The 23,300-nt window shown below is 42.8% G+C and overlaps 1 protein-coding gene across 6 annotated transcripts in view; it reads right to left on the bottom strand.

The window, feature by feature from the left end:
• Window positions 1–23,300, bottom strand: part of frmd4a (FERM domain containing 4A) — a 140,504-nt gene that overhangs the window by 51,448 nt on the left and 65,756 nt on the right. The window contains exon 1 of one of the 6 annotated variants that reach the window (XM_086108594.1): window positions 20,898–21,249. The exons of the other annotated variants lie outside the window; for them this stretch is intronic. Coding sequence (XP_085964720.1) covers window positions 20,898–21,017 — 120 coding nt within the window. The 5' untranslated portion in view covers window positions 21,018–21,249. Of the gene's footprint in view, window positions 1–20,897; window positions 21,250–23,300 lie in introns of those variants that run through there. 6 annotated transcript variants of the gene reach the window in all.

The following is a 23,300-nucleotide window of genomic DNA, read 5'->3' as shown; positions in this document are numbered from 1 at the left end:
CAAACTGACACATTAATGCAAGCCTATCCACAGAGAATTCTTGATCTGATCTGCTGGGTTTTTTTCATTTTTTCTAAGTGTTTTGCAAATTCAAGGTCACTGCTCACTGAGGGGACATTGAACTCCAGTGGCCTCGATGCAGTGCCGTGTGAATACCAAACACTCTAATGGTTCTGTATGCTGAATATTAAGCAGACCTGTCAGCCATCATAGTCGAGTGAGTGTCTCGCAGTGCTTGGGCGCTCTGCTGGCCTTTTTCAACATGTACTCTGAGACTGAACATCTTGGGAGTGGATATAAGACAGGAGAGCGGTAGTGGGACATGAGGATGTTCGGAACCAGGTCGCACTGAAGGACGGAAGAGGAAATGTTTTATTGAATCTGGTTTTGGTCAGATGATATGATTAGACCTGTCATGTTAGCAATTTTTTTCAAGACGAGATATTATCTCAGTAACTATCACAATAGATAATAATATATTTTCAATCTGATCTAACATTTACCCTCCTAAATAAGTTATGAAATAAGTCTTATACAATATTTATGATGCCCATAGACTGATGTTTTCGTATGAATGTATAGAAATCTCTAAACCATTAGCTTAGCTTGATGAGCTCCTAGCGGCATAAAAATGCTTACACATAACATGACTGGCATGCACACAAACACAGTGTACAGCCAACAAGCAAACAAACAGTGCGGTTTGGTTGATTTTTGATGTTTTGTTGTAAAGAGTCTCAAAATATCCAACCTGCACCACCCCACTTGAACACCAATTCATGAGGCTACCAATCATGTTGCAAGCCTAGCGGGACAACACCTTTATGTCTATCATTTGGTTGAAAAAGAACAAGAACTTTAGTTTAACAACGGAGTGTAGCTGTATATTTGCGAGGTTAATCAACGTTTACCGATTCAAAGTGTGTCCCTTTGACAACTTCCTAAGAGATCTGCACATCGCCCAAAGCACAGACTGTGCCAGAAAAAAAGCATGAAAATATTGGGCCAAGAAGTGAAAATTAAGTAAATGAACGGCGTGGAAAAGAACATCGAGAATCCATCATGCCTCTGAGAATATTGGGAGCTGGTGACCTTAAGGACACACTGACTTTTGTGATGTAAGAGGATTTAAAGATGAGTATGGAGAGTAGAGGTTTATAATAAAAACACTAAGTGGCTGGGAGGGATTTACAGGCCTGGAAAGGGCAAAGCACTCAGGTAAGACGGAACAGGAGGCTGACTTTTAAAAGCAAAATAGAAGGGAGGGGAGAATGTGAGGTTATGCTGAAATCATTTTAAGAGCTCTCTCATCTTAGCACAGTTTCAAATCAGAAGTTCAGAAGGTCCTCCATTTAGTTTCATTTCTATCATAGCGATGTAACCCAAAGAATATCTCAATGTACCATAACCTATCACTTACCCACGCTGATGCAGTATGACAATCTTGATTACAGTAAATATTTGAATAAATACAGCTTTAGGCCAGAACAGGGGTGGCCAACCAGTCAGAGACGAAGAGCAAATTTTTATTTGTGTTACTGCAAAGAGCTGCATCATACCCTTCCTCGCGCGCGCGCGCGTGTGCACACACACCACTCGCACACACACACACGCGCACACACACACACCTTTTTGGACAAAGATCGACTTTTGAAGCGACCAACTTCTCACGAATGACCTGATTGCGCACGTGCAAGCATACACACACACACACACGCACACACACACACACACACACACAGTCGCATGCACGCACTCCCGCGGGTGCCCACCAGTGCACTCGCGCACATATGCACGCACACCACAATGAGCAACAGTCGGAACGGGCCGAAAATGAACGAAAGCTAAAGATACAAACAAACAAATCTTTTTTTTCCCCATCCATTTCCTCCTCCCACCCATTTTTGACATGCCGTTGGTAACTACAATCTGCTTTTTGAAGGGTGAAATGATCCTAAACTTTGGACTTTCTCTGTCATTTACATACGCTTTCCTCCAGAGCAGAACACCAACTCAAACATCCCCTAAATTTAAACGTCAATGGCATTTTGCAGAAAAATACGGCCACAAATCAAGAGGAAAGTATCCTCAACAACCATCCGTCGCGATTTACGTGAATGGATACTTGTCTATATGTGCCATTCGAGTAACTGGCTACCAGTCCGGGGTGTACTCGCTTGAAGCCTGCTGGGATAGGCTCCAGCTCAGCCGCAAAACCAATGAGGATAAGCAATACAGAAAATCAATGAATGGATGGATGTGTGTTAGATGTCTGATGTTTGACTGTGTTATCCAGAGGGGGAAAAAAAAAAGTAATTCAAAATCTGAACAAGTCAGAGGTCAGCCAGCGTGCCACTCATTGTAATGATAAACAAAAAAGGACATTACTTCTAACCGAAAGGCTCAAACCTGCAAACGCCCCACACAACTCCCCCCTCACACAACTTTGGCTCAATGTACCATCACACTTGATTCCACTGAAGCGGAGTAATAAAAAATGACCCGGCTCATCTGTAGGCAGAGCCCCTCGGGAAAGATGTGTGGCCGACACTGTGTTCTTCTCCAAAGGGAACCCTTGTCATTGTAAATGTATTGAATGTCCGCCATTTGGCCTTTATGCCTCAGGCAGGGTGCAGGATCTGAGGTGGAAAAAAAAGTGAAGTTCACTCAATAAATAAAAAATATACCTGATCAATCATGTTACACTTGAGAGCTGTGGTCATTTTTCCCCCCGTTAACCATCTGAATTACTTGTTGAGAGAACGTCTGTGTAACGGTTCTACAAAGATGCAAAGGAGAGCCAAGTTTACATGTGAACAGGCACTGATTACACATTTCAGCATATTGTGTGCAATTTAATTTATGTGTATGAATAATTCAGCCTAGAGAAGGAAGCACTCGAGAGGGGTGGGAGAAGAAAAAAAAATGAATATCGAGTCCTCATATTCTCATCATTTTATTCCTAAATGATGACTAATTAGGAGTATTAAGACCATAGAGGGGTTTTTTCACGCATCACAAAGGATATTGAATTACTCCTAAAAATGTGATTATTAAGCATGAATTTATGCAGCCTTGAAATTATAAGCACATTTATCAGAACTTTTTTTGTGGAATTTTTTTTTCAAATGACAATTAAGATCGATGAATTGATATATATACATACAAATATCCATACATAAATAGAGTGGATATAAAATTGACACACTCCTGGGAAAAAGGAAAAACAAAAAAAAAATAAACTAAAATTAATCATTTCAAAACATTTATATGACCTTTAGCCTGTACTGAAGTAATAAAAATATTAATCATGATTCTGAAGTTGGGCAGCCCAGTAGTCGAGTGGTTAGCACATTGACTTCACAGTGAAGAGGTACCGGGTTCAATTCCAGCTCCGGTGTGGAGTTTGCATGTTCTCCCGTGCTTGCGTGGGTTTTCTCCGGGTACTCCGGTTTCCTCCCACATTCCCAGTGGCTTAGCACAGCAACTGCAGTTAAAATACAAAGCTGCCGCAGAGGGACATCAATCCCTCAATCGGCACACCTGGAGCTGTACGCTGTGTTGAGCGATATAAATCGGTCTGACTGGGGGCGGCACAAAATTAGCTGGAGGCGGCCGCCACACAATTCTGAACGCAGGGAAAACCCTGTATACATATGTTGACTTCCTCTCTATTTCAAATAACACATCCTCATGTACAACATGGTAAATCCCAGTTCAGTAAACACAGCGTGGCTGTTAGATCCATGCAAACAGAGGATCTGAAAGTCCCCGAGTGGGATTTCCTCAGATATTCACCAGATTCCCTTCATAATCCGCCTGGATTACCATCCCACACTGGAGACCCTAACCTTTGAACCCAAAACATTATAAACCCTTTTATCCCCATCACTAATGCTGCAGTTAAACCTAGGAGGACCTTAAAAAAAATGATATGAGGTCCGTTGCGGCTTTCCCGATTTATCAAGCAAGACACATTTTAAAGCATTTAGCACATTTAACATCACAATAATCTCCAGCAGGGTGAAACATCTATATATACTTTTGGGGTAATTCATCTGGGACTTGCCTTTGCCTTCCTTTGAGTATAAAATTCTAATATCCTGCTCTCGTTAAAACTAATGCCCGGCCTTAAATCAGATTACAGTGTCGGTATGGTTGCATGGTGAGCACGTGAGCCAATGCGTGAGCGCGCCACGAACCAAGCGAGCTGTAATTAATTGGCTGAATAGTGGCCATGCACTTCTTCGACCTTTCCTAATAGACTGCATTGATAGCTGAAAAAGAGAACTTGTTTTACCTGTATTTTTCACACTTGAACTGTAATTTTTATCTTTTAATCTAACCCTGTTCTAAAGCCTTTTCACACTTGTATGATCACTAAGACAGTCATTTTGAATGGCTGATTTGTTTTAACGTTTCACTTTTAAAAGTTCAGTTTCCTTTTCGTTTTGTTCATATTTCTACAGTATTTGAAACTGTCTGACTTGTGGAAGGAAGGTTGGATTACAAGGGCCATGGCACGGACCCCCAGGGATGGGGTGGACAGGTGGGTTGAGGGTGATTGGCGGGTGGATACTACAAGGCAAGGATTTACAGTTTCTAGCTCCAATACTGTATGACTGAAATCTGTACACAATATTCTAAAGTGCACATATAGTGTATGATGACACATTTCAGAAATAAATATTTCTACTTGTTGAATTTCATAGTTGGCTTCTGAAACATTTGGAATACCACGTTGACATGCGTGAGTGGATAAAGTCACACCTGTACATATGACCATGTATTCCAGTGTTTGAACATTCTAGTTTTTACTAACCCGAATTTGTGCATATTCAATTTTTTGCCTTTTCATATCATCTTTCAACACCCAAATATTGCCAATATTCAGGTTAAGAAAGGGGTTTTGTCTGCATTGAGTGCCCCCCCTTTTTTTTTTTTTTAATTAAGAAAGAAATGACCTGGCCCTTCAGTCACTTTTGTAAATCAAATGGAAGACATGAGCACAAAACCTTGGAATGTGACAGAATTTTGAGGGTGAAATGTAGAAGTTCAAATGTTACTCGGACTCCCAAGCCACTGTGTAATCACTCCACAAGCCGGTGATGGAGCAGCGAAAGTGCTTTCAAGGCAAACTAGAGATACAGCAAATGGCTACAGAGGTTGTTTGTGCGCTGACGCTGCCATATCAAAAAATAAACATGCCTCCAGCGAGTCCCAAACAAATTACAAAATTACCCCCCACCAAAAAAGGAAAAACCCAAATAGAGTGCTGGGAAAGTTCAGAAACAAAGGGCAAGCTGCACTCTCAAAACCTTGGGAAAGGAAAATAGTTTGTGTGTGTGTGTGTGTGTGTGTGTGTGTGTGTGTGTGTGTGTGTATGTGTGTGTGTTTACGAGTGCGTGTGTGTGCGCGCGCATGCATGGGTTGAGGGTGGGGGGTGGGGGGGGGGGGGTTCTCACTTACAGATCCAGACTCTGGCAAAGAGTACAAAGACAGACAGTGGAACTTCATTCATCTATGATTCTGGTGAAAACGCCTCCCCATTGGCAAAAGTATTGCTATCCAAGTGTCATATGAAAATCACAAAGATCAAACAGACTGCTGTTAGACTGTCAGTCATCCAGGTCATGGTTTGCTGCAGAGGTTAAACCAAGGCAATTGGACTCTTCCTGTTGGTTTACTTTTTTTCCTTGTTTTTCAAAAACGTACCAAAATGACTAAGGTAACGATGCTATTAGGCTAACAATATGTGACTTACTCCCACCTGTGTCATGTACAACGCAAAAATTCAAATTCATGTAATTTATCCAGAGCAGCTCAACACCACTAAGCACAACTTTATCTTCTAACCGCATTTTTTTTTCTTATTTGGTTGGATTGTTTTGTTCTTTCTACTCCTGTGATGTGTGTAGAAAAGTTTAAAAATTAATAAATAAATCGGATGAGTAACGTTCGGTGAAGTTTGGAAACTATGCAGATGTCAGATGTTCAACACGAGTCGACAAAAACAATATCCCTGTGAGCAGTATTGTCTGATAAGTATGATTCATACTGACACACTATCAACGCATGCCATGTACATACCAACTGAGTGAGTCGAGGAGTCATATTGACATCGTTAGATGAAGTAGGGCTCCGAGGCAAAGCAGTGAGCCTTGGATATCCTCTTCCCACAATCTGACACGCCGAACCTCTCAGTGCCACCAAGTGCCCCCCGCCCCCACTCCCAACCAAAAAGTGGATTCCAGGGTTTCATCAAGCCAAGGGAGTGTGGGGGGTCGCACATATTGCTCATGCCTCTTCAAAGTGCTGTTTTTGGAGGAGGATGTTTGCCAGGTGTTGGCTCGTCACATATTAGCAAGTCTCTGAACCAGCAGGGGGCGTTAAAGAGGGGGTTGTTTTGGGAGGGCCTGTTGTGTCGGTTGGGTTTCCTCCGATTGTCTCGCTCTCCCTGAGGAGCCACAGGCGAGAACAATGGATGAACATGCGAGACAGGTAGACTGTACAATAGCCATCTGCCATAAAGCTGCAGATCTTCACCTTTTTACTCCAAGTGCGAGTACCAAAAATACGAAGAAAGGCCTATATTTTTCAAGAAGTACCTGTATTACAAAAACAAAATTGTCTTTTTGAAATGCGCCTGCTCAAATAAGCTTTCTTTTCTTTAATGTCATAATATTGCAGCGTGACATTTGGAAAATGCAACTGATTGAATACAATATTTTTTTTCTTGAAAAATGACACTTTCCTCTCACGTCTCAACTTTTTTTTTCTGGAAAATAAACACATTCATTCCAAACTCTTGAAAAAACGTTCAATTTCTCTGGCATTTAAGTACAGTCAAACCTCATTAAAACATACCTCGAGGGACATCACGTATCTGTACATTATAATTGTACAGTAGTTCGTTGTAACCTTTTCCAAATAAAGAACAATGTATCATACAGTATGAACCTTTATAGATGCAAAAACATGAACATGTAATGCAGTATAAACCCGTCAATTATAAATACGTGTATATGAAGAAAACAATGATTTTATAATCATGAAACAACTGTAGTGTTATTACTTCATTCCTGAAAACATTCAGTCAGCAAATGTTACCCGCCATAGGCAACTGCCAGTGCCGCCGACATCTCCATTTTGAAAATGAGAGACAAGTTCAGCCTTCACAGGCAGCGAGATTTGCTTCCGTTTACCAGACATATTTTCAGAACATGTGCACCGGACCGCGCCATGCCTCCGCAAGTACAACAATGTACCGAGTCGATCAGTAGTGTTGCTGAGCAACGAAGGGGAATCCCGCGCTGTACATTTTGCTCATAAGCAAGGTCGCGGTGGCAGTTGCTTCCCACGGTTCGTTGTAACAAAGGCCTTTTCACTATTCTGTGGGAAAAATCTGGTCGTTATAATATAGTTTATGTTATAAAGGTGTCCGTTGTAAGGCAAAATCGGAAAATGGAAAATGAATTAATCAGGATTTTTTGTGACCGTGATAGCGGTGAACATGTAAACGAGATACGTTGAAACGAGGCTCAACTGTACAGATGGTGGGTGAAATTAGCATTAGTATTTTGAGGAGTCCTTGGAATCGTTTTGCTTGCCTAATTTGGATAATTGCTTGGGTCTCCATTTAACATTTTTGGAAAATATGCTCAACTACAACAAATTCACCATACAGGAAGATTCCAGTTGCCTCGATTCAACCTTTGCTGTTTACATTGACCTGGATGACTGAAGAGCTACACACGCAAAGTAAAAACACAATATTTGTCAGTCATATTGGTATTGTTTTCATTGATAATGTAACAGTAAGGTAAAATGACATAAGCAATTATGCTATTGGGCTAATTATTTTTTTCCTGAACACCAAATGTTTGAGAGCCCCAACTGGTGGTGCTAGCTGCAAACAGGGCAGGCGAAACATCCAGGGAATACTAATGATTCCATGAAAGCCCTGAGTCCAAGTTCAGATAGTACCCGTTGAAGACGCTGAATACTGATGAACCATTTTGCTGATTCACCAACGTGGTTTTACTAAGCATTAAAAATCAACACAACTAATGAAACGAGCACATTAAGGCAATCAAAACTGACCGAGGAGTCTGTTATAACCCGAGGCAGCCTGGAGGCACAGTAAAAACCAATATGTGTTTGTCCTCCTTTCAACGCTAACAGGCTTATTTGGCAGCCAGCTCCTTCCTAGCAACGACATTTCCCGGAAGTGTCTCTGCATCCTGAGCAGAACAATGACAAACAAAAAGAAGACCAAAAGCTGATCTCGTATCCAATGCAAGTAGGAAACTGCGTTAGCGTGCTTATCGCAATCAACTTGGCACTATCTAACAGTTCTTTCATTGCCATTTAGGGAGCAAATCAGCCATGGTCAACCCTTAAACTCCCGATTATGGTGTACCACAGGGAGGGCCATTTTTTTTTCTCCTGATGGCCACAGAGAATAAATGGAAGGAGGGAGGGGGCACTTCACCTGTAGGTCAACATATTCTAAGGTGTTAAGCATAATAAAATGTAATATTGTACAGGGTTGGACTCAGTTATTGATGACAGAGTGAAATGTTATTAGGGTTTGAGTGATAGGTATTTTTTTAAATGAAATAATGGAGTGAGATTCTGCAATATGAACATTTATTTACAATTGCAATGAAAAGGTATTGTTTATGTTTTATCTTTAAAATATAAAATCTGATAAATTGTGAAATGTAATAATTTTTTCAATTGTATATATTTTATATTATTTATATTTAGGGGGCGGCCCGGTAGTCCAGTGGTTAGCACGTCGGCTTCACAGTGCAGAGGTACCGGGTTCGATTCCAGCTCCGGCCTCCCTGTGTGGAGTTTGCATGTTCTCCCCGGGGCCTGCGTGGGTTTTCTCCGGGTGCTCCGGTTTCCTCCCACATTCCAAAAACATGCATGGCAGGCTGATTGGACGCTCTAAATTGTCCCTAGGTGTGAGTGTGGGCGTGGATGGTTGTTCGTCTCTGTGTGCCCTGCGATTGGCTGGCAACTGATTCAGGGTGTCCCCCGCCTACTGCCCGAAGACGGCTGGGATAGGCTCCAGCACCCCCCGCGACCCTAGTGAGGATCAAGCGGTTCGGAAAAATGGATATTTATATTTAGGTATATTTTATATTCAAAATATTTTGATATTTTGTAACAATCACAATTTTGAATAATAAAGATTTTTTACACTTAAAAAAACTGAATAAAAAGGGTGGCATCATAACATTCAACTTTTGTTACATTGTTCATTTTAAAATTCTAAAACTGGTGTGCTGTCTTCTAAAAAATATTTACCTTTTAATGCAGGCCATGTTTAATTTTCTTATTTGAATACACAGCACACCACTCAAAAACATGCAACTGGCCACAAATGGCCCACGAGTCATATTTTGGACAACAGGTGACCCGCAATTGACAGAAGTGCCGCGTTAAGGCACAATCCATCACGAGGACAGACCTTTTTTTTCTGTTAGCTTGCAATGAAAATCCTACCTGGTAGAGTGGCCTTGAAGCACACACGTGAGTGTGTAATAACTGCAGAGGAGCATGAAACCTCCGCGCTTGCATCACAGCCCAGAGGAGACCATGATGCCGGGCACACGCTGCTTCATCCCGGCCAGGCCAGAGAGCCTCCATGACCGGACAGCCGGTGAGACATCCACAGGTGCCACTTGTCTCCTTAAACATCCACATGAGCCATCACAGGTAACTTCCCCCAACGCCAAAGCGATGATCAGCCTTTAATTTCCTCCTGAGACCACTAAGATAAAATATTTGGGTCACCTCTGGATGTGAGTCAGAGAGAGCTGCCCTGTATGCTTTCTCTTTCATCAAGGTCAAAGCCCTGCAAGTCCCACGCAGCTAATGGTCCCCAGTGAGCCTCTTCTTCATTCCCCATTGCTTATTCTCCCACTCAAATGCCATTTCTTCTGTCCCGATCACAGCCACAAAAACAAACATTCCCACTAAGAAAATGCAGGCGCTCTCCTTGTTGCTCTCACTCTCTCTCTCTGCTGGTTGTTTTTAAAGTGATACGCACAACTGTTGCATTTCCGCAAAACCTGAGAGAAACAGTTACAGCGGAGCACCGCGCTCAACATCTCAAAATGAGAATTTCATTTCAGGCATCACTAAGGTCTTTAGAAGACTTTGTTTTGACTAAATCACATGTTTTGGCTCAGCAGTTTGTTGTCTAGATATTTTAACTTGTACCAACCGGCTATAATGTGTGCTCTCAGTGCTAGTGGGAATGCATAGACTAAGTAGCTAATCCCATCGTATGCAATTTACAGCACAGCACAGCCTCAAATTGCAAACAGTAATGCTAGGCTAATAACCGCAGCCTATATAGTTCACCGTTCTTTCAGTCCCGATGGTTTTCGTCCCGATTCCATGTCCGGCCGTTCACGCAGAGCATTTTTCGCATCCTGAACATCTGGTTCGTACATATATGGTCTAGCATACATTTTGACAACAACCTCCTCTTCCTCCAACTCTTCAAACACCTGGATCACCTCAGGTAAGTTTAAAACGTCATTTTCCAATTGTTGTCTTAAAGTGACGTCATACTTCCGGGTAGCCCTTCACATTTATCAATACCTGAGAAGCAGCTCTCAGTGTCAAAGAGGTTGGTTACCCCAACTGTACATAGACATGGTCACAACTAAAATCAATGAGCAATATTAGTCATTCTTCGGAGAGGAGATGATCTGTCTACATGTGTTGCACCACTGTTTGTGCTCAAATATGCACTGCTTTCAGGATTGTAACACCGCGACACAGATGCTCATTGTTTGTCAGCAGTAAGCTAAATGCACTTTAGGGCAAAGCTAGGTGTTGTTTTAAAATACACTATGCATAATTCTCCACCATACATAGCTCATATTTTTGCTCGTGAGTTGTTGATCGGCAGTCAATGACAAAACACATAGTGGTAAACTTAAGCATCTATTCATGTTCTGCAGTGCTTGTCCGCATTCAGGTCATAAGTAGGATGAAGCCTATCCCAAATGGCTTTTAGAAGCCATTTGGTGTTGGGATCTAATTTTGGGTGACCAAGATTGCACCGTCAACTGGTCGCCAGTCAATTGTAGGGCACATGCAGACAAAGAACCATTCGCACTCACATCGACATCTATTGACAATTTAAAGACTTCAAAAACACCAACATGAAATTTAAATCCCTGAATTTACAGCTGTGAGGCAGTCTTCCTCAACGACTAGTCCGCGGTGCTGCTGTGTTGAAATTAAATGTCTCTTAATCTGCATCTTCTGATTCAGACAATGTATGTGTCAAAGTGACTTGAGAGAGGCCTGACAAACAGATGGCTGTTCGAAGAGCATCACCATTCCACAAGTTGGAAGCTTCTCTCAGTGACATCATGGGATCAGAATGTCCCCTCGGTACAGAATTTTAGCCCATTTAAAACGAACAAGCGCATAGTTTCTCACCAGCCTATCTCAAGGCCTCGTGCTTTTGCCCTCTCAGCAGTGTCCTGAGAAACCCTGGAGGAAGGCGCCGCATTCCTACACGGTGATTTTTCCAACATGAATCAGCGGGCCTGGTTGGAGCAATGTCGAAGGTTGGACACGCGCACCTCCGCAGAGGCAGTAATTTACGACAGGAGTAAATATTTGCCGAGGTGAAAGCTGCGGGCTTAGGGACCGCATTGAACTGTTCCCATGATTCCCTGTGTGCACGCATGTCACACTGAATCCTGGGAAAGGTTACGCGGGGGCCCACTATAGTAAACAATCAGTGACAGCTGGTGGAATATAAAAATACCACCATTTATGATTGACAGATTAACATGTGGTTTTTTTTGAGTTCCGCTTTTTAAAATAGCAGAGCTGACTCTGTAAAGTCCATCCATTTTCGAAATCCATCTATGCCAGAAGTAATGAAATGTTTTTCTATTAGATGGCAGAAAGTGAACATTCCTCAAAAAAGAAAAAAAAAGGTTTCAAGCTGTTTGCCACTACCAGTTGAAGTACAGTGTCAAGCTAAACATAAAACAAAGAGAATTACACAAGTATTTAAAAAAAACACATAACTTTGTATTTCAAATGACAAAAAATGTCAAGTATTTCTGCAATTTACTGAGGATCTTTCAGTAGTTGTGAAAGTCTTCTTTGTTTGACTGTATAATACATCCCCTGGTTACCAAGTTGTGCACATCAGGAGTTTAAAACACAAACAGTTGAATTGTTTACATTTTGATGAATAATGCTATTGTTTGTTTTACAGATACAATATTAATATTTGATATTATTATTGTTTTCCTGATTAAAAATAAACACGTGACCAAAAAAACCGCCCCTCAAATTTCAATAACCACACTTTTGTTCACTTTTTGTTTGGTGACGTGCCATGAAATATTTCTAATGTAAAATATGTGCCTCGGTTTAGCAAAGGTTGGGCAACGCTGCACTAACCATAGAACTGCACAATCAAATGACAAATTAGAAACAGTTCAACAGTCGATGAATCCATAATTACACACAGTCACCGCTGAAAACCACCACCGCGTATGATCTCCTTATGTCTCGTCCCTTCAAGGTTCCACTGTAACTTGGTGTCTAATGAGGTCATCGATAACAAGTCTTCCTCTTTTTCATCTGTGCGTTCGCTTCCAAACTTCTTGCCTCCTCTCCTCGTCTCTAATACATCTCTACTCCACTTGTGATGAGCCCTTATCCCTCCTCCTGCTCTCATCTTCACTCAGGCGTATGCATGAAGCATGAAGTATCAGAGAGTGCGCGCTGGAGGGAAATGGGTCACAAACTCTACCAATGCGCAAAAGCGTTGCCATGCAAAACTCTCCGACCTAAACAAGTGAATGTGCAAAAAAGTTGCAACAAACACTGCAGGCATATTATTTCGAATCCAGTGTGACCCTTCATTGAGACAAGGAATGCATTTGACGTGAAAATGTTACAGCACACCACCAAATAAAAAAGTGCAGGCTTGAGCACTGTATGGTGGCAGTGACTCAACTCAGTTCACAACAAGCATCATTTTTGCAGATAGACTAAGAAAATAGTTTATTACATCCAATTAAAGTTTACTCTCAATCAAAAAACAAAACAAAGTGTTACACGTTGTGCATTTGTAGCAACCACTTTGTTTTTTTTTCCCACTTGCTTTATTCTAGCACTAACAAATAATGGGAAACGCAATAGGCATGTGCTAACTAACATCTACGTTGCACAACAGATATTTGAACACAATTGACAGCGTAGCAGTATCCCCGAGTCATATATTCCTCATCCTCTGTGAAGAACAAGTAATATTGGTGCCCCCGGCATATTTGCAGATTATTTTTCAATATTTTTTCTGTTTGCTTTCTACCCCATTTTGGTGAACAATGCATTTATCAGTGTTGTTGTTTTTCTTTTTTAATCCTGAGTTTCTTTTCCTCAAAAGCATTTCAATGGCTGACACCGAGTTGACCCTGTTGCTAACCCACGTGAATAGAGGGGGGTCCACTGACATGGTATTTCCATTCATTTCAATGGAGAAAGACGATTTGAGAACGAGTGTTTGATTTACTAGCGTGGTCAGAAGGAAGTTTAGTTGCACTGCCTGTCCGAGGCATCCATAGATGAACAAAGACACATTATATGTTGTAAATAAATGTTTAAACTGGATAAGTTCCAAATGATCTCTCCCGACACGGTTGGTTGCGAATCAGCGTGTGCTGCTAACAGTACAGCAGGGACGAGAAGTGACATGCGTGGATTGACTGTGATGGGAATTCAATTCCGATCACTCTCATTTAATGTGATTGTGTTAGAGGTGCAAGCGTGGAAATCAATAACATAACTTAATATGGCTTGAGAGAGGGATGAAGACAGGGAGCCTCCGTATGATCGTGTGCGTGTGTGTGTGTGTGCGTGTGTGTGTGTGCGTGTGTGTGTGTGTGTGTAAGTGAGTACTTTGGTTTCCACGGTGATATGTACACATGCACAAATTATGATATGTGTAAAGGAAATCCTTTGAATTATCAGGACTATCTGGCGGTACACAAATTGGCCTAGTTGACGAGCCATAATAAAGAGTACAGCGAGCACGTTCAAAAAGCGACAAGAGAACATGCGTGTATGGGCTCCAGCTAATCATTCTCTCCATCCACTTTGCCTTGCAGATAAATATTAATGAGGATTACCATGTTACTGCAGTGCACCCACAGGAAAACAAGGGAGGGCAGAAGGCATACTTTCTTCGTGCACATGCGCACGCACAAGCACACGCACACACACGCACAAACACACACATACACACACACCAACAGCTTATTGTACACACAAAAGAAAAACGTTCACTCAATAAAAGGTGGGTCGAATATTGCCACACAACAACAGAAAGAAAAGAGCATGCGCACACAATAGACATCACTTTATAAGAATCATAAATGACTTTCTGGCAGGTAAGATGTCAAGGACGTCAAGGGTTGTGCCACACAAAGACAGGAGGATGAGGGCACACACCCCCATACATATACATAACCACTCCAGACTGACAACACCATGGAGAAACGTCCAAATAATATAAGGTGGGATGTAACAAAGGCAGGAAGACAAGTGCCCCCCCCCACCCCCGGGCCCCCCTCACACACACTCAGAAAAAAATGTGCAGGTCAATCACAATGTCTACAACGAAAGGTACAAACGATGGTGCCACACAACAATAGAAAGACAACAAGACGCACACTGACAGTCTCTCTCTTTCTCTCTCTCTCCCTCTCTTGGAGCCACCCAAAAAGACAACACACACACACACACACACACACACACACACACACACACACACAAAAATATCTTGTATATACCCAAAACATCCACATAATAAAAAGTATGATGTCAGCAAAGATGATGACACAATGATTGGGAGACAAGAAAAGACAAACACACCATGAATACAATTACGTCACAATGCCTTGTGCTGCCAAACAAAGAGCACAGATTCACCAAGGTGAAAATGTTCTGTATTTTAGTTCCATCCCATTATCATCCTCTTTCTTTTTACAAGTCCCCGCCCCAACCCCTTGCCAGTAAACACTTCTGCAAATAAACAAGCAGACATAATGAAGTCATCTTCCCAAGCTCTGTGTGAAGGTGGCAGAAAGGGGAACCACAACCCCCGCACCTCCAAAACCCTGTCTCCCACTGAGGATGTTTTGCCAAGGCCAAAGGAGTCCACTCTCACCATAGCTACCAGGCTAGCGTCCTGTCTCCACAGAGAGTGAGAGGGCAAAAGCGAGCATAGAGAGAGAGAGACAGAGAAAAAACATCATTAACGGTTGACTGACATCCACCGGCAACCAAAAGGCTCTTCATCGTTTGATCTTGCACGTGGACTTTGAACGCAGCTGTGCCATGTGGCTATAGGTCTGATTTTTGGACGTGGAAAAAAAAGACAAGGGCGAGAGGAGGAAAAAAAAATCACAGCGGAGAGTGATGAAAGAGTGGGAGTCTCTTCATTCCCTCCCTTCGCGTCCTCTCGCGTCTCCAAAACATGCAGCCTTGGGGAGGAGAGGGGGGTTCCCTTTCAAGGCGGTCAGGGGAGGGAGATGCGAAAGGGGCCTGCAGGGGACGCCCAGCCTCCAGCCTTGAGATCCAGTTTCTCACAACTCTTTCCTCCTCCTCCTTTCACCATCCTTTGTCTTTATAATTGGACTGACTGGCCTCAGCTTTCCTGCCTGAAGTCCTGGAAGGCTTGGTGAGATCACACGGAATCAATATGTTGGCTACCACTTAAAGGAGCTATTTGGTAAGAGCAGCATGATGAGTGTAAACACAAAGTACAGTGGCCTCTCTCCGGATTGTAGTTAGCTTTTTTATGGTTATTGTGGATTTTTAAAACATAAGGTACCTGCATGTCAACAATAAAGAAATTATTGTCATCACTCCATGCTGTGTGGCCAAGGACATAGACGGTCGGCTGTGCACTTTCAAAAGCTTTATTGAACAAACGGCGCGAAATAAACGTGTAACGAGCACATTCATAAACAAGCTGCCGACGGCCACAACTAACGCAGAGTAACTCAACATGCAGACTGGCTAACGGTTGGCCACTTAACAGCCGTGGCTATCCTGATTCAACACGGCCAACTCTACACTCTACAGTCGCCGACTCTGACATCTTTCAAAAAGCCCCCCCCCCCCGCCTTTTCAATCTAAACACATTCCAAGGCATAGATACAGTATAGAATGGTGAAACCAAACTCTACTAAGTGAGGGCCATTGGAATTGAGTGAGTGTGCATGTGGGCGTTATTTCTCCAAATGAACCCTGACTGTAATGTGTGCGCAATTGGATCATCTTGATGAGGATTGGACTTTGCGTCCACCTGATCCACAAGGCTGACCTTCTCAGTGATTGGTGCCGGCAGAATGTTTAAAGATAACAGAGATCGATTAGTGTTCTTGTCTCGCTTACCCTTCCGCTTTTAAAGGGCCAATATATATAGCGGTAAATTACAGTCAGGCTATTGTCTGCTCTTGTTTTGCTGCTGAATGTGTCTGGCAAACACGAGTGAACTTTTCTTCTGCGGCGCGAGCCTTCCTCCTTACTGCTCTCCTGCTGATGTTTCTCAGAGAGCATTTTAACCTTCCAAAAAAAATCCAAAAGACCTGTTTTTCCAAGATCCCAAAGCATTGGCCCTTAATTGTGGTGAAACGGGAAACGTGTAAAAGTGGTCAACGCCTCTGTATTTAAAAGAGGGGTTTACTTTTTCTACAGCTCTGATGGTTTTCCCTGAGATAAAGTTGAAAGCACCGGGAGCATAAAAATGAAGTTTGTAGTCAGGAAACTGGAAGTGTCAGTGGAAGAGCCAAACAAACATTACTGAGTGACAGAAAATTATTCTGAGCCAACAATTTCATAAAAGCTATCTTCCATATGATTTAACTCAGTGGGAATTGGGTGCGTGTGCATTTCATTAATGTTGACAAATGCAAAAAAAAAAAAGGATACGTTCCCAAACGTGCTACGAGCGCGCTTTGCTTTACCCCAACCATTTGGAACCTCATAGGGGTGTTCAAATGTCTCATTCGGTTATTCAAAAAAAAAGGAGCACCAGAGCTTGCTCTAGCTACTCCAACGGGAGACACAGAGCGCCCAGAGCATCAGGCAGTACAAATGACAACAGATCAAGCACAAGCTTCTGAAATTAATGGCAGGGATTACACCGCTCTCAGAGTTATGTTAGGGAGAGTGTGCCAATCGACTGGTAGCGCGCGCACCTTTATGCCTGTTGCTCATCATGGTAAGTGTGTATGCATGTGTGCGCGAGCGTCCGAGCATGTATGTTTGCGTGCACGAGCGGTAACAGCCAACCGTTAGTTTCTTCAAGAGTAGACCATTGGTCAAAAAAGGTTGGCCACCCATGGGTTAAGATCCATTCTCCCTGTGGCTTCTCGCTTTGTCTAAACCTCCTCCATGGCCGATTTTGCACATGCAAAGCTTTAGTAAATCTCGTCTTGAATGTTTTGTTGACGTCCGGCTCCTGCTTGCGGCTTCTCATCCCCTTGTTTGTTATTTTCTCGATGCCTAATTTCACAGTAAACGCTTGAGCTGCTTAAAGTGATAGCGGGTTAACAAAGGCGGGCGATAATCCTAATTCAGACTGCTCACAGAGGTAAACATCTCCACAACAAGCTGTCTATACTCTCTGCTATTTAACCAAAAGCGGACACAATACAGTTTGAAATTGTGACTTTTTCAGTAAATAATTGGGTCTCTGGGATGCCTTTCCAAAAATTCTGAAATTAAATGACAACTATTTTTGGGGGGAATTTGCCTATTTCTGAAAATGTTTCTGAGCAAACCACATTTCTATTATAACCATTCCCACATGAAGTTTCTCCATCAGTGGCTGGATGAGCTAGGCTGCGAGAAGATCCAGAGGTACTTTCAAGCAACAGATGCAATCCTGTCCTAAGACAACATTCTTAAAAACTGTGCTTCGCAATCTTTAGTTAGCCAAGACTGCCACTGGAAATTAAAAAATGACAGTAACTATATCCTTCTGAAATAATGATAATCATGTCTCAATTTACTCCATAATTGACTAATTGAATAATGTATTTAATTATTCTGCCTATCACCATATGTCGCTGGCATAGATAGATGAACTAAGATATATGAGCGGATGTCATCACGAAAAAAAAAAAGTGACATTTCTTGACCCTTGGGGTATTTATGATTATACATATCACATACTGGCAATACTGTATATCTCTTTTCATGTTTGCTTTCTTTCCATGCCAAGGAAGTCAACACGAGGCAGCCGAGCGTGACAAGTTCCAAATTGTACAAGGAGAGAGTGCAAACTGTTGTTTTTCTTTGCTTCATTAAGCACTTGTTTTATGTGCTTTCCCTGTAGATAGCAATCATCTTACCGACATCCATCATTTACAGCGACGTGGAATGATTCGTCTGCTTTTAATGAGTGACAGCAAAGAAACAATTTAATTTAAAAAAAAGAGGGAGAAAAATGAAGTGCATCCATTAAAATAAAATCTCCATGGCAACTAATGGCGTTTTGAAGAAAGTAACATGCAGGCACCAAGATGGTGTGCATGTTTGCCGCTCAGTGCTGGGGGCTCTTTAAAAATCTGCTTCCCTCATGTCCTAATTGCTTTTAATTGATTCTTGACTTCAAGACAGACACATTTCTCGAACATTCGGGAGAGATTTTCTGACCACAAGGCTATTAATACATTTGAAAACATCTGTAGTTCATAATTTGACATCGAACATTTTAAGGATATTCTTGGCCTGGGTCAAAATGATCTCAGAACATACTACCTACTTGCATGTGTGCATGGGACCTAAATCAATATGTTAATTCAAAGAATATATAATTCTAAAAGAAGCACGGCCATTTTCTATTCATTACTGTTGATATTAAAATTCTTAAGCATTTTCCCCGAAAGTGTCCCATGAAAAACTCCACTGCACTTTTGCTGGGAAAGTCAACACTCTACTTATGTTTATAGTAAGACATTTTTCTGAAGTCAGCGGACATACATGACACAAATAACTCCCACTGAGCGTTCCTGAACCCAGCCGGTCCTCAAATTGAATAAAGAGCATGAGAATCCGAGATGGCAATCACGGTGTAGACCTCCCACCGCGACACTGCCAGAAAATCTGCCTTGCTCATCACAAGTGAGGTGATTTCACAAACTGGGCAGACGCAATTACGTCAGGCCGAGTTTATTCTGCTTTTCTTCCAATAATTTGACTTCATCTCAGTGTTTACATGACAAAAACAGAATACACTACACTTCAAACGTCTCACCAACGGACAGACAAGGCGGTACACCCTAAACTGGTCGCTTGACAATCACAGGGCACAAACGAGTATTCACTCCTTAGGCCGATTTAGAGTCGTCAAGACAAAATTGTGAAATGACGTGAGAAAATCCACACAACAGAGGAGATTTAATCCCAAGGCCCTCTGATTGTGAAGCAGATATGAAAACCACTTGTCAGCCATAATGCCTCCGGTGTAGTGAAATCATGTATTTTAGACAGCAACGTGTGGGATCCACACACTCCTGTGTGCATTCAAAGAGATGAAGTACAAAGAGAATCCTCAGCGGAGCCCGTGGCATTAACATGAGTCGCACACAACAAAAGCAGACACATTTCAAATACATGCCATCCTGTAATCGAATGTTGGCCTTGCTTCACGCATCTTTTGATATTTGTAAACAATTGGCACCGGAGTATACTTGCCGGGTGGCAGAAAGTGATTGACTACCGCTGATTTGAACTGAAAACTGTGACTAAAACTTGTTTTAGGGTCTGCACCACCAGATATTAATCGTTAAACTGACTAGTCGACTTTACCACTGCGCAAGGACAATTGTTGTGTGAAGTTGAGTACCGGTAATTGCCAGTCGTGTTTGGCATGGACATGACTGACACCTTGCTGAAATCAGCAAGGAGTCTGTGCCTCTTACAATCAGCATAGGCAGGGAGTTGAGAACTGAAAAAATATCAATGATGTCATCGACTAATCAACGTCAACTCAACTATCATGACATTCGCGTTGAATACAATACAAATCCATAGTCACTCAACCCCACCAATATACACCAAAAGGTCTAGAAATGTCCTTCAAAAAAATCGAAATCAATTCAGCAGAAACATTCATAGTTGAAAAGAGAAAATCACAAGAGCAACTGAAAAGTACATAGATTTGCCAATTCTTCAATGATCATGTGAACCATGTCTGAATTTCCTGAAAGATCTATTTGCCTTGGCCAAATGACATGTAATGGTTTGTTTACAATGGCAATACCCCAAGTTTACCACACCTGGAAGTACAAGTGGTCTAAACAAGGTGACAACTCTGCGCATGAGCCTCCACATGTGGTGGACAACTTCCCTGAAGAACACACCGGGCAAATGATTCATCGAGTTGGCAGGTTGCAGCCTGTCTTTACAAACCCATTAAGATGAACTGTGTGCCAGGCACATTCCATGTTTAAGTCTTTGCTGGAAAGGCATGAGCTTGCATCCGCACTCAATGACACACCAGGCGAGTTACAAACTGAGCTCATGGTCCCTCACTGACACATCGAATGTGTTGAGACGAGCAGTCCCATGGTCCCTCTGACAACCTTGAACTATCAGAGAGACGGCAGAACACATTCGAAACGGCCCAGGATTGACAGACACACCAGTAATTGTCCCCTGCGGAGATTAAAGGCTTTGCTCTTGACTTGCCTCCAACTACAAACTAATGCCGTCCCCTGGATTAGCCTAGAACCACTTGCAATCCCATTTACACACACACAAGACACACGATCTTGGTCCAAAGAGAGTGTGAAAAGGGAAACCGAGGAGCTCACCCGCTCGCCACTGTTCCTACGGAGAGTCCCAACCGGCAGCTTGAGCATCAGCCGGCGGGTCCTCCCGGGGGTCACCGCTCCCTGGACCAACATGGTACGCTCCAGAGTGTCCGTGGGCATGTGAGCATGTGTGCCGCCGTGCGAGGTTGGCGTAGGAGTGGGCGTCCTCGCCGTCCCGTCCAGCCTGGAAGCCGGGATCCACGCGAGCTTTCCCGCGTGCACCAGTTAAGAAAGGGATTCGGTGGGGCTGCTGTGCAGTGTACTTAGAAAAAGAAGATATTCTAAGTTCCTTTCTTTGTTGTGAGCACGCAGTCCATTGCGCCGTGCTCCACACTCTGTGCTGAATGAGTGAGTGAGAGTGGGAGGGACAGGGAGACGCTTTTGTCTCTCCTCCTCTCAGTCTGACAACAGAAACCCACCCCCATCCTCTCCCTCCCCTTTCCCCTTCCTCACTTCCTCCAGTCTGGGGATTTATTCAGGTCACGGGATTAATGTGACGTCATGGGTTCATGGGTGTGATTAGCATATTCGCTCGTTGGCATGAGCCAATCATCGTTTTGCAAGAACGGAACACCAGGGTTGGGCAAAATTCCATCCATCCATCTGTTTTAAACACCGCTTATACTGAACAGGGTTGCTGTAGCCAATCCCAAAATGACTTTAGGCGGAAGGGCAGACTCCACCCTGAACTGGTCGTCAGTCAGTTGCAGGGCACATATAGAGGAAGACAACCATCCACACTCACATCCACACCGTAACCACCGTGATACACTCCCACGATGCCCGCACGCAAATCAGGGGAGTGTATCACTACAGCATCAGTAACTGGGTGGACTGGGAAAATGGGACACATCATTCCGAGATGGAAAACAACCCAAACTATTTATTATATTAAACTAACTTAAGAACAGAAGAAAAAAAACAATTACTTTTAAATGTATTTTAAATATGACAATTAGTTACTATCTATAAATCCATTAGAGGGAATGTCCACCCCCAAATTTTCTTGACAGTAATATGTTCTATACGCCTCCACTAGTCTAAACACAGCATTCAAATCAGTATTGCATTTGTGGAATATGAGTTGAGGTGCAAAATCCACTCATTTATAGCCATCTCAGGGGCCAGCCATTTTGCTGCTTTCAATCAGTTGAAGTGACATCACAGTTGCTCTGGGCTCAGGTAATCATCCCAGAGATGGGAAAAAGTCGGTGGATGTTCCTGCTTAACTCATTTTCCACAAACACAGTTTTAATCAATATTAATGTTTAGACGAATAGGGCGACAGATTTTATGGGAGAGAAAACTTTTCGGGTTAACTTCCCCTTTAAAATTTGTTATAGAATGTGACAAATGAGTGCACAATGAAATCGAAATTTCAATGAAATTACATTTTTTAACTTTATTGTTTGCAATTTTAAAAATATTGAATTATATAATGAGCGGTGGCCCGGTAGTCCAGTGGTTAGCACGTCGGCTTCACAGTGCAGAGGTTCCGGGTTCGATTCCAGCTCCGGCCTCCCTGTGTGGAGTTTGCATGTTCTCCCCGGGCCTGCGTGGGTTTTCTCCGGGTGCTCCGGTTTCCTCCCACATTCCAAAAACATGCATGTCAGGCTGATTGGACGCTCTAAATTGTCCCTAGGTGTGAGTGTGGGCGTGGATGGTTGTTCGTCTCTGTGTGCCCTGCGATTGGCTGGCAACTGATTCAGGGTGTCCCCCGCCTACTGCCCGGAGATGGCTGGGATAGGCTCCAGCACCCCCCGCGACCCTAGTGAGGATCAAGCGGTTCGGAAAATGGATGGATGGATATATAATGAGCTCAACAGAAATAAAATAAAATTAAAACCAATTTTCTGAGTAGAAATGGTTGAATTCATGCAACAATCTTTTTTACATAATTACTGATTATGTCAATGAATGGCGGGCCAGCCCAGTCATACAAAATTGGTAGACGCACCCACCCACTGGGATCACGTATGTGTGTTTGAAGGGACCTCAAAAGGAATATGTGATTTTTTTTTTTTGCCATCTGGTAGGGAGATTATCGCTTAAATCCTACATCCCGCTTTCTCTCCCGGCACTGTCTGGATTTGGGGCGAGGGGTAGCGGGGGTAATCACACACAAACATTCATCAGTGAAGTCAAGCCTACATTATTCCAATGCAAGATACATCATCTGTATGCAAAACAGTTAGAAAATTAGCCAGACTTCACCCAAGCAGCCTCAGATCCCCATCGGGGTCAGTGACCATTCAGCTGAATCAGCTTCCAGCAGGGTGGTCTTTACATGTCCATTAAAACTATTGGACCTGTGAGATATGGCAGCACCCACCGCGTCTCTCATCATCGCTCACCGCCGAGCCCCGGCAGGCTCCGCACATCGATACTGAGCTGTCGGCTGAT

The sequence above is a fragment of the Hippocampus guttulatus genome, chromosome 4 (genome assembly GCF_054856545.1).
Source record: "Hippocampus guttulatus isolate MCC_2025c chromosome 4, RoL_Hgut_1.0, whole genome shotgun sequence".
Taxonomy (NCBI): Eukaryota; Metazoa; Chordata; class Actinopteri; order Syngnathiformes; family Syngnathidae; genus Hippocampus; species Hippocampus guttulatus.
This window is presented reverse-complemented; position numbering and strand designations above follow the sequence as displayed.